The sequence below is a fragment of the Sebastes umbrosus genome, chromosome 3 (assembly GCF_015220745.1).
Source record: "Sebastes umbrosus isolate fSebUmb1 chromosome 3, fSebUmb1.pri, whole genome shotgun sequence".
NCBI lineage: Eukaryota > Metazoa > Chordata > Actinopteri > Perciformes > Sebastidae > Sebastes > Sebastes umbrosus.
Window position 1 is genome coordinate 19795982 of NC_051271.1, and position 12927 is coordinate 19808908.

At 38.0% G+C, this 12927-nt stretch overlaps 1 protein-coding gene and 1 non-coding gene across 2 annotated transcripts; both read left to right on the plus strand.

The window, feature by feature from the left end:
* The first annotated feature begins 732 nt into the window (after nt 1-732).
* LOC119485319 (voltage-dependent calcium channel gamma-3 subunit) lies at nt 733-10037 on the plus strand. Its single transcript, XM_037764826.1, has 4 exons — nt 733-1293; nt 8679-8762; nt 8853-8993; nt 9086-10037. Exons 1-4 carry the CDS (start codon nt 1083-1085, stop codon nt 9646-9648), a joined length of 999 nt encoding a protein of 332 aa, XP_037620754.1. The 5' UTR covers nt 733-1082; the 3' UTR covers nt 9649-10037.
* A 2345-nt stretch (nt 10038-12382) lies between these two features.
* On the plus strand, nt 12383-12464 carry trnal-aag. The gene has a single exon. It is a non-coding gene; the product is annotated as a tRNA-Leu (tRNA).
* The last annotated feature ends 463 nt before the right edge of the window (nt 12465-12927 follow it).

Below are 12927 nucleotides of genomic sequence, written 5' to 3' on the forward strand. Positions count from 1 at the left end.
CTCCTCAGCCCCGCTTCAGGGCTAACAGTGTGCAACCATAGCTAACGTTCGGTTAGAAATGGAGTCCGATGACGTCCCGTGTGGGTCTCCTCACAAGTTTTGCCCGATGCTCGCTCGCATCTACGTATAGCAAGCAAGAGGACGCTGACTATCGTTGACTTAACGGCCACAGGTGTCGCTGTTAACAAGCCATTTCTGATTCTTACATATAGCCCCTTTAAATATATCATACTGACATCACTATGGAAGACATGATAATCAATTTAACCACAGTAATTAATAACCAAGTAATTATCAGTCATGTATGCATTTGTGGAGATTCTCAATCGTTCAACTGTGAAGGTTTCTTTCCCTTCTGATAAACTTTAGGAACATCTAATCCAGACAAACTGTACAGCAGAACTCCTCTATAAGTCATGATGTCATCATCAAACAGCCGAAGTATAGCTCAACCAGCGTGGACAATGTTTGATGGCTCAGTTTTAACCCATCACTTGTGAAATGTAATTCTATATACGCCCCTTGTGGTCACTCACATGTATTACATCAGAAGCAGTGTGCTGCTGCTGTCCATGGTGCTGAACTGAAATGATTCAGGTTTGACCATGATGCTCAGTGACAGCAACACACACACTCTCACACACACACACACACACTCACACTGGAGGGCGGGATTATCCTGCAGAGCCACACAGAGTTGAGCTACAACAAATCTAGATGGAGTCCAGAGGAGCTGCTGCTGCTGCTGCTGTTTTCTCTCAACAACTTTTTGTTTTATGGAGGATCTTTTTCCACTTTTCCACTCCTCGGCCTTGTGTTTTTCCTCTCTGATTCTTCAGTTCTTCTACTGACAAAGCATGGAAACCTCCCAACTCAGGGGACCAAGTGTTGTGCATGTATAGTTTAGAGGAAAAAACCTGCACAGTTTATCCAACTATACACCAGTGGGCCTGAAGATGTGCGCACAATCTGAGTTCCCTTCAGCCGAGAGGATCCACACAAAGATAAGACAAGTTTTTAACAGTTTCTAAAACCTCCGTCCACTGGTGTGGAGGAGGAGGAGGAGCAGGAGGAGGAGGAAGATGAGGCTGTGTAACCGAGGGGTGATGATGCTGATGACCACAGCGGGAGCTTTCTGCGCCTTCAGCCTGATGACCATCGCCGTGGGGACGGACTACTGGCTGTACTCTCGAGGGGTCTGTCGCTCCAAGAGCATGAACGACAACGACACTGTCCGCAAGAACGAGGAGGTGCTGACCCACTCCGGGCTGTGGAGGACCTGCTGCACTGAGGGTAGGACACACTAACACCAACTTTACTCAACTTTACAAGTTCACAAGTTTCACCTTTAGTCTGGTTTCTACTATAGGACTGTAAAGATTATCACTGCAAAACTTTAGAATATATTATGGTCATATATCAATATGTCATCAATCAATACATCAGATGAATATATGTTAAAGTGTGGAGGACCTGCTGCACCGAGGGTAGGACACACTAACTCTAACTCAAGTTTACAAGTTCACAAGTTTTACCACCTTTAGTCTGGTTTCTACTACTGTAAGACTATAAGGTAAGGCAAGGCAAGTTTATTTATATACACTGTAAAAAAAAAAAGTGTAAAATAACGGAAATTTTCCGGCAGCATGGGCGCCAGAAAATGTCTGTAAAAAACGTAAAAATACTGTCCGTTAATTAACATAAATAAACTGTAAAAAAAAAAAAAAAGTAATTATCTTTATATAATTAGCCTTTATTACTGTAATTTTACAAGGAAATATTTTACTTTTAACATATATTTATTAATAGAATAGTCATACACCGTAAATCTAAGACCATTTACATATAAATCACAAATGAAACATGTAATTTTACATTGTAAAAGCCCAAATTTACATTAACTCAGAAGTTTTGCAAAAAAAATCTGTATTTTTACAAGAAATATTTTTAATTAATTGTTAAAATAGAGTCATAAACATCTAAAAAACAGAATAATTATCTTCAAAAATGATCAAGAAAAGCTTAAATGCAAGGGTAGGACACTAACACTGACTCAAGTTCACAAGTTTCACCACCTTTCGTCTGGTTTCTACTACTGTACACTGTTAAGAGTTTCCCAGTAAAATAACAGTAAAGAACTGGCAGCAGGGTTGCCTTTATGTTACTGTAAAATTAACATTATTATACTGTTGCTGAAATGTACAGCTTTGTACTGTTAATGAAAAATACAATTTGAATTTTTTTTTGTATTAATTTCACAGTATTTACAGTTAATTTACTGTTTAAAGATACATTATATACCTGCTTTTCATCTTTCTTTTACATTATCTTACTGATTTGTTTTAATGCACTATTTAGGTTGTATTTTTTACATACATTTTAATAAACATTATTTTTTGCCTAGATGAATAGACTTAGCAGGTTACAGACATACAGTCACACTAAATACAATTAAAGGCACTTGTTAGGAAAAAGGCTCTAATAGACTTGTTGACACTTTTCCCAACATGTCTGTCTATATCTGGCTACAAGCACAGAATGCAAACCATAACAACATGTGAGTGAAGAACAATAAAGCTAATTCACTGATTTTACAATCATGTACAATGTACAAGCCTCACATGTGCAGATCAGGTCCCAGAATTAAAACAATACTGCATGAAACTGTTACTGATGATACTTTAGACAGTTGATCAGCAGTAAAGTGCTGTTTTTTAAGAATGCATTATAGTTCAGTTAAAAAACGGCCTATGAGCGTTATTTAACTGGTTTTCTTTTGTATTAACAGTAAAGCACTGTTTTTAGCAATAACAGGTTAATACTGTTGAAATCCTGCTGTAAATGAACAGCAATTGTTTACAGTGTACATATTAAAGTGTGGAGGACCTGCTGCACTAAGGGTAGGACACTAACACTAACTCAAGTTTACAAGTTCACAAGTTTCACCTTTAGTCTGGTTTCTACTTTAGGAAAGTAAAGATTATCACAGCAACACTTTAGAGTATAGCAATATTATGGTAATATAATCAATATGTCATCAATCAATATATCAGATGGTTATATATTAAAGTGCAAGATCAATGAACTATATTGGACTACTTCTTGATATTAAGTAACAAATACACATTAAGGCCCTGTGGGTACAATATGCCTATTACTTCCACATGAATGTAAGGCAAGGCAAGGCAAGTTTATTTATATAGCCCATTTCATACACAAAGGCAATTCAAAGTGCTTTACATATATAAAAGCAAGATAAAAGAGCACAAAGTGCATAAGATAAAAATGAAAAAAAATATATAAAAGTATAAGTTAAAAGAAAAAAAATTAAAAAAGATAATAAAAACAATCAAAAGACAGTAAAGTGCAGCATTTGATCAATTAAGAAAAGCGTCTGAGAACAGTTTGGTCTTGAGTCTAGATTTGAAAGTGGCCACTGTTGGTGCATGTTTGATCTCATCTCATATATGATCTCATTTAAAGATTATTACAGCAAAACTTTAGAATAGAGCAATATTATGGTCATATAATCAACATGTCATCAATCAATATATCAGATGAATATATGTTAAAGTGCAAGATCAATGGGCTATCGTGGACTACTAAGTAACAAATACACATTAAGGCCCTATGGGTACAATATGTCTATTTTTATCTATCTACATACTGTATCTCTCTATCTACATATCCATCTATCTATCTATCTATCTATCTGTCTCTCTATCTGTCTATTTATCTGTCTATCTATCTGTCTATCTATCTATCTATCTATCTATCTATCTATCTATCTATCTATCTATCTATCTATCTATCTATCTATCCATCCATCCATCCATCCATCCATCTATCTATCCATCTATCTATCTATCTATCTATCAATTCATCCATCTACCTGTCTACCTGTCTACCTATCTATCAATCTATCTATAATAATATCTATCTACCTATCTGTCTATCTATCTATCTATCTATCTATCTATCTATCTATCTATCTATATATCTATCTATCTATCTATCTATCTATCTATCTATCTTTCTATCTATCAATTCATCCATCTACCTTTCTACCTATCTATCTATCTATCTATCTATCTACCTATCTATCTATCTATCTATCTATCTATCTATCTATCTATCTATCTATCTATCTATCTATTTATCTATCTATCTATCTATCTATCTATCTATCTATCTATCTATCTATCTCTCTATCTATCTATTTATCTATCTATCTATCTATCTATCTATCTATCTATCTATCTCTCTATCTATCTATTTATCTATCTATCTATCTATCTATCTATCTATCTATCTATCTATCTATCTATCTATCTACCTACCTATCTACCTATATTGGTAAAAAATAAATGTATTTATTTAAAACACCCGGGAGGGGAGGAAGTATTCAGACCCTTTAGTAAAAATAGAAATACCACAATGTTAAAATAGCCTACTTATTTACAAGTAAAAGTCCAGCAAGTCCATACCGTAAGTAGGCTGCAAGTACGCAAGTATTTAAAGTATCAGAAGTAAAAGTGCAGAAAAATGTCCCCTGTGAGTGTTATAGTATTATTGAATTATTTATATTTGATATGTGAGTACATTTTACAGTTAGAAATAATTTGACTGTTGAGTTGTTTAATCAATAACAATGCATCATATTGAGCTCATCAAAATGTTGATATAATAATATTAATAATATTGATAATCATCAACAATAATAATAATAATAATAATTATTATTATTATTATTATTATTATTGTTATTATTATTATTATTATTATTATTATTTGATGTGTGAGTACATTTTTGCAACAACGCATCATATTCAGCTTATTATTAAGTAGTAGTGGAGTAGAAGTATGAAATAGCATGTATAGTATATGAAATGAAAATACTCAAGTAAAGTACAAGTACATCAAAACTATACTAAAGTACAGCACTTGAGTATACAGTAAATGTTACATTCCACCACTGATAGCACTAAAACAGTGGTGATGTTTGAGCTAAAACATAATAAAAGCAGTGATACTGAGGGGGAGTTTGAGCTAAAACAGACGTTAACTAGCTTTTATTAACTGGCCTTATGAGCCAAGAGCACTCAGTTATATTTTTTATCTCTTTATGTCTGAGGAATAACTGTTATCGTTCGGCTCTGAAAGTCTACAGAGAAAATGTGCTCTCCTGCAATATATCTCCTACTTTAGCTAAGGTGAGTTTATGCTTTGATTTAAATTGATGTTCAAATCTTGGGGAGCTGAAGAGGAGTTTATGGATGGAAATTACATTTTCAATTATTCATTGCTTTTTAATAGCAGCCCTCTTTCTCTTTCACCCTATATCCTCTGTTTGCTTTGCTTTGCTAATTTTCTGAATGAAATGGAAATGTTCAGCTCGCTCTGCTGCTGCTGCTGCTGCCTGCCTCACTCTCTATCTCTAAGCTCCAAAATGGTTTAATGGGAAGGTAACAAAGCGTGCAGAGGACATCAATGCTTCAACAATCCTGAGTGTGTGACAGAAAGACGAGAAGCTGAAGTCTCTCTCTTCTTCAGGAATACGCGTGACAACAGTAATAAATAGTGACTTGAAAAGACATCAATGTAAAATAAAGATGCACGAGGACAGACGAAGGACAGCAGGCTGACGTATGGTCGTGAAACAGACATTTATAATGGCACATGTCTGGGTGATTTTCATGTCAAGCTACAACAAAACTGTCCTCCAAAGTATCAATTTGAATAAAGACTAATGGCATTAAACATGCTGCATAATACAAGTGCTCAGAAAATATCTATTCATGCTAAGAGTGAGGAAAAAATATGCAAAACAACATCATCTCTCTTTGTACCCTGACAGTAATTACAATAAATGCTCTCTCAGGAGCTTTTCTCTCTGACCTGTTCACCGCGGCCGAGTTGTAGCTTACTGAATGAGTTTTATTTTGGTAACCACGGCGACCGAGTCACATCATCAATACTGGTCAATCAGTGCAGCACGTAGGGACACATTTATCAATACGTCCCTGTGTTTGCTGATGTTGAAAGGCAGTGCTGGGCCAGAGGTTACTGAGAGCAGGGCACAGCGATGTGTGAGGCTGGTTTTAGACTCTTCAGGAGGTCAAAGTTCACATCAAAAGACATCAGAGCGTTTACAGGTAGTGATAGTGAGAGTCTGTCTGACTGAAAGCTTGATGATTGGTCAGACTATTTAGTATTTCTCTTTTATGGATTGGATTCTTGCCAACATACAATATAGTGCTGGGAGATATTCACTGAACTATATGTTTTAATAATATGCTGAATGTGCACAAATACAGTGGCATGAAGAACACATAACTTGTGTTACGGCAGCTATAGTCTGGATTGCATTGGTATTATTCTGGCCTCTCTCCACTGGTTACCGGTACGATACTTATTCTACATCGAGGTCCCTCAGGTCGGCTGACTCGGGGCTCCTGGCTGTCCCGTGATCTAAACTTAAGAAATGATTGACAAAAAAATTCAAACTACCATCCCCAATGTCAACAAAGAGCATTTAAACTTAATGAGTAATGTTTTATTTCTGTGTTTTACTACAAAGAGCTCTGCCTTTTGCCATTTGCCATTCAACAAGCCATTCAGATTTGGCTCCCCTTCCTATGTCACATACAGGCTCATTAGAATATACCGCTATCTGTGCGTTCCAGTACCCATACTACCATACTATTATTAGTATGCCACAAAAAGATTTAGTATGTCCCAATACATAGTATGTCTAATGCACTATGTCAAAAATACCAGGATGTCCTACTACATCTGGTCACACTTTGCAGTATACAAGCCAGCATGTTTTTCTGGCTATTCTGACCCACAATCCTCTGCACAGCGGATATATATTATGAGCAAGAGGGTCAAAGTTCAAGGCGCAATGTTGAAGTAGTATGTCCCAATTGTATGCATACTGCATGCGACAGTACATACTTTGTAAGGGCAGCTGCAGTATGTACTAAAAGTACTAAAAAGTATGCGATTTGGAACATAGCCTACCTTTTCAAAGATGCACCATATTTTTCTCACAAGCCGATTAGAGCAGACTGGGCTTTTTGAGGAGGGGGTCTTTAAGAGACGGGTGCTAAAACGGAGCGTTTCAGACAGAGGGTGAATACAGGTATATTCAGGCAGACAGTATGAGAAAAATAATGTTTTGTTTTTTAACATTAAAGCATTTAAACATGTTCTAGTAGAAACTCAAAATACAATTATGAACCTGGAAATGAACATGATACGGGACCTTTAAGCTCGGGGGTGACCGCGCCTCTACTGTTGCTAGATATTGTACATAGATAGATAGATATTGTAAAGACACTGATCCAAAATATGTATTTGGCAACATAAAAATTAACTCAAGTAGAATATCTGCTGTTGAGTCAAATTGTAGTTTATTGTTGAACTCTATTGATAATCCTGTTAATAACCCTTCAAACTACCTGGCCCTGAACGATGGTTAGTTATACGGATAAATAAGTGCACTATCAGGACTAACTTTAGGTCCCTTGAGTCTGCTCTTTGAAACTGAAATGTGAAGGTTGGTAAGTTTAAAATGCCTCTGCCAGTTTTATTGAACATTAGTTTCTACTAACATATTGTGCGAGTTCTCATATAGACCTTTCCAAACTTGACAACACAAATATTTTCAATGGGCCCCTTTGTATTTCCTGTTGCAATGTTTGTTAATGCAGTAGGTGACAGGAAGTAAAGTTGGATCAAAGCTGTTGCCCTAGCAACAGAATAGCAATAAAAATGTCTATGGAAAACATTCACTTTAGGTCATTTTTGTAATCATATTTCATATGTAATTTAGACATGCTGAATTGTTATTGTGGTGATTTTGGTTTATTTACAGCTTTTTGCATAAGAAGACATATTTAGTCTTAATAGGACTTCCTTGTGAACTAATATTGAAAGAAACATTTATGTCATGTTTAAGGATGTCAAAGTTATTGCACATTTGTTTTAACGCCACTAATTTCTTTAACGCATTAATGCAATCAATCTCTCGGAGGCTGTAGCGGGCTCAGTTTTAAAGCTAGAGTGAAGATACTGGTATCATATGAAACCAGAAAACCTAAGGAATCCAATGGCACCAAAGGGGTTCCTTGACCTCTGACCTCAAGATAAGTGAATGAAAATAGGTTCTATGGGTACCCACGAGTCTCCCCTTTACAGACATGCCCACTTTATGATAATCACATGCAGTTTGGGGCAAGTCATAGTCAAGTCAGCACACTGACACACTGACAGCTGTTGTTGCCTGTTGGGCTGCAGTTTGCCATGTTATGATTTGACCATATTTTTTATGCTTAATCTAGTACCTTTGAGGGTTTCTGGACAATATTTGTCATTGTTTTGTGTTGTTAATTGTTGTCCAATAATAAATATATACATACATTTGCATAAAGCAAGCAAAATGTACCCACTCCCATGTTGATAAGAGTATTAAATATTGACAAATCTCCCTTTAAGGTAAGTTTTGAACAGAAAAAAATGATTAATGATTAATTTGCGATTAATCGTGATTACATATTTTAATCGATTGACAGCCCTAGTCACGTTATAAAATGATACAGAGCAGAGTGACACAGAGTCAAAGTAGTTATCAAATGGATGTACTGTAATGTCTTTCTTTGTCTTTTCTGCAGGGACGTTTCGGGGCGTCTGCAAAGACATCGATCACTTTGCTGAGGATGCTGACTATGAGCAGGATGCTGCAGAGTATTTACTACGTGGGTAACACATATGCAAATGTAACAACTATAATGGAAGTCTCGGGTATTCAAATGTTATATATTCCCAATCTCCTGTTCTGTCCTCAGGAGCAGTACGAGCCTCCAGCCTCTTCCCCATCCTCAGTGTGGGATTGTTGTTTCTCGGAGGTGTGTGTGTTGCTGCCAGCGAGTTCTACAAGTCACGCTACAACGTCATCCTCAGCGCGGGAATACTCTTTGTCTCTGCAGGTCAGAAACACACACACACACCTCTAATTTGCATGCAACCGTCAGTATCTATCATCCAGCTGATCCATCTCTATGTCTCTAAACTCTTCCAGGTCTCAGTAACATTATTGGCATCATCGTCTACATATCAGCCAACTCAGGTGACCCCAGCCAGAGCGACAACAAGAAGAGCTACTCCTACGGCTGGTCCTTTTATTTTGGCGCCCTGTCCTTCGTGCTGGCTGAGATGGTGGGCGTCCTGGCCGTGCACGTGTTCATAGAAAAGCACAGACAGCTGCGCACTAAAGGCCGGCCGTCCCTCATCAAGCCGCCCATCTCTCGCAGCTCATCTTACTACCGCAACCGCTACTACCAGAACCGCTCCCGCCGGTACAGCTACAGGAGCAACCACAGTGCGGGGGACCTCGTCTCGAACTCCTTTCGAGCATCTATGGTGCGAGACCGAGAGCCGTCCCTCTCAGTTGAAACCAAAGCCATGGCTTTGTCAAACCCAGTGACCGTAGGCTCAGAGTTCATGCTCTACACCTTATCCTCGCCTCTCAAAGACGGTAAAATCGACATGGCCGTGGATGATTTAACCCCGTCAGCAGCTCACAACAACACAGAGTTGCTGCCCGGAAACTGTGCTGCCAACAGAAGGACCACGCCGGTCTGAGAGGAGAGGATGTACAGAGATTAAACACAAGAGGAACTTCTGAACATTAAATGAAAGGAAGTCCTCTCACTTTTCTTGGTAAAGAAAGAGGAAAGGACTGGAGACCGGAATAGGCCTGCATCGACTAATCTGTCAGAAAATACAGAAAACAATCTCAAACACAAAAGGGAATGGGGAAGTGGAGCTTTCTGGGGCACGCTGCAATTTTTGGAGGGTAGCGTACAGAGCTATGATAGACTGTCATTATCTGTCAGCGATCTATTCATCTGTCATCTGTCAGTCGTTCATCATCAGAAATGTATAAAGTATGTGGGAAAGACAAATGCCCAGCTAAAGAGAAGCTGACAGAGGCAAAGAGGTGATATATTACAACTGACAGCTGTTGTTGCCTGTTGGGCTGCAGTTTGACATGCTATGATTTGAGCATATTTTTTACGCTAAATGCAGTACCTGTGAGGGTTTCTGGACAATATTTGTCATTGTTTTGTGTTGTTAATTGATTTCCAGTAATAAATATATACATACATTTGCATAAAGCAAGCATATTTGCCCACTCCCATGTTGATAACAGTATTAAATACTTGAAAAATCTCCCTTTAAGATACATTTTGAACCGATAAAAAATGTGTGATTAATTAAGATTAACTATGGACAATCATGCGATTAATCGCGATTAAATATTTGAATCGATTGACAGCCCTAAATAATATCTTAATCATTAACAAATACTTATTTATATAAAATGTTAAAATGTGTGCAACAAGAAACTGTTGGAATAACTTAATAACTAAATTATAGCATTACTAATTATTAGTAAACATGATTAATTATCATTTCGTTGTTTGTATACAGCAAAGTAACTATTAACTATGTTTACTTAACTATCAATTTACCGTTTATAAATGATGGTAAGTATAAAGTGTTACTGAAATGAAGTAAAACCTCATGTTCGCAGAGCTGGAATCAGAGTTTTGGGCATTTTTGCTTGATAAAATGCATATTTTTGTGCTCTTTGTATGTCATTCTGCTATGCTATTACAGTAGCTATATCTACAGTATATGTGCAGTGTGTGTGTGTGTGTGTGAATGAGTGTGTATTATAATAAGAATTTGTGTATGAGACAGAGAGAGACAAAAAAGAGGCGCTGTTCATGAAAACGAGAAACTATCACATAGAAATACAAGACACAAACATCAGGGAATGACCTATGTCCTGTTCCTGTCCTCCTTTTTTTTGGAGCTAAAAACAAAATCGAAACCCCATTAAATGCATTAGATCTCTCTCTTTCTGTCTCCCGCTGTGTCTGTTTGAGTGTCTATTGCATAAGCATGTGAGCATAAGTGCAACAAAAGGTTCTGCCCTTGCGGTTATGTCACTGAGTCTCTGTTTACATCAAATAAAGCTTATAAACTAACACAAAATGTGCTTTGGAGAGAAATAAGTGGGGTTTAAGGTGTCTCTTTGTGTGTGTGTGTGTGTGTGTGTGTGTGAGGGAGAATATTTAAATATCTGCCGTTGAATAAGTGGGCACAAAAGCAAATGTCCAAGCAAAGTACGAAAACAAGCGAGTAATCAGTGCTGGAAAACATGAAGGCCTTTGTGTGTGAACGTGCATGAGTAAGCTGTGTTAGAGATGATGATAGGACGGTATAAACAGCTTCAAAGATCTACAACAGCATCACAGCAGGCAGACTGATGCGTTGCCATGGCAGCAGCAGCATCACGCAGGCGAACATTCAAGGCAATTTTGATGAAAACGCTCACAGTGCCATTATGTACTGACCACATGAAAACCAACGCCATCACACAACTGTACAAACCACTTCACAGTTTCAAGCAAACATTCGAAACAGGTTCACATGTATTTACTATTCCACCATGCGTGTTATCCACAGGAGGAAGCCACACTTATTCAGCAGAAAGTCTTATTTTTCTTTTATGCATGATTTCACGTCCTTGTATTCTGCTCGCTGGTATTATTTCAGAGGCTATTCAAAGGTCTTTAAAGGTGATAGAAGATGGTTCTCTGTGGGTTTGTCTCTATAGACAGACACCGCTCACATTGCACATTTCTCATTTGATCCATTGTAAAAAATAAAATGTTTGATTAGTGCAGCTCTGATGAAATTTCTGACTTAACTTTTTTCTTAAAGGGACTGTTTGTAAGAATCAAAAATTGGTTGTAACAGCGACACCTGTGGCCGGTAAGTCAATGAAAGTCTGCGTGGTGTTGCTCGCTCTCGCCCGTGTGCACACGCTACCTGAATATGAGCGAGCATCCGTCAAAACAGTGAGGCGACAGGTGCTGATTTAGCACATGCCAAGTGTCTACTACTATTACATACATACACACACACTACATAAATATTTATCTATTTATTTCATAAATCAATTGATCCAGCTACAATGTGTAGTTTGGTCAACTTTCATCCTAAATGTATTATGTCTCGTTGTACTAACACATACAGTGTATGTTATAGCCTTTGGGTTGGCTTTAGCAGGGCAAGTGTTTCAAAATAGATGTGAACTATCTTGCTTTCCTGGTGATCTTTGGTTGTTCAATGGTGTTGTCAAGGGGAATTGTATCTTCAGGGTTGTTGTCGGACATCACTTCATACAGTGATTCGCCTTTTCTGTCACTTCAATCACTTGAATATCATTCCTCTATATATATTCTATTCAATTTGATACTCAATCGACAATGATCGGAGCCATACTTTTTTATTAACACACGGTAGCGTGGCCGAGCGGTCTAAGGCGCTGGATTAAGGCTCCAGTCTCCTCGGAGGCGTGGGTTCAAATCCCACCGCTGCCAGTATTTTGTGATAAATACTCTATTACATGTATATAACTGAAATACACTGCTCAAAAAAAATTAAGAACACTTAAAGGGACTGTTTGTAAGAATATGAAATGCTTGTTAACAGCGACACCTGTGGCCATTAAGTCAACGAAACTCAGCGTCGGACTCGCGCTTGTGCTCGCTCTACAAGACATGAACGAGCATCGCTCAAAACAGAGAGGCGACACTCGTCAGCTAAAACCACAATATCACTCTATATTTCAGCTGCTTGGCAGTAATGTTAGCTGACCAGACAGAGGTCTCTCCATGAATCAATGCTGATCCCAGTGTTGGCTTTTCCTGCTTCAGCGTCCCGACCGCGGTCGGAGGGAACAGGGGAGACACCGGCACCCGGTCGGAGACGATAACGTTACTCGTTGCGAAGCCCCGTCACTTCACAAGACACCGGAAACCTCTGTTGGTCTGGAGGAGCTGC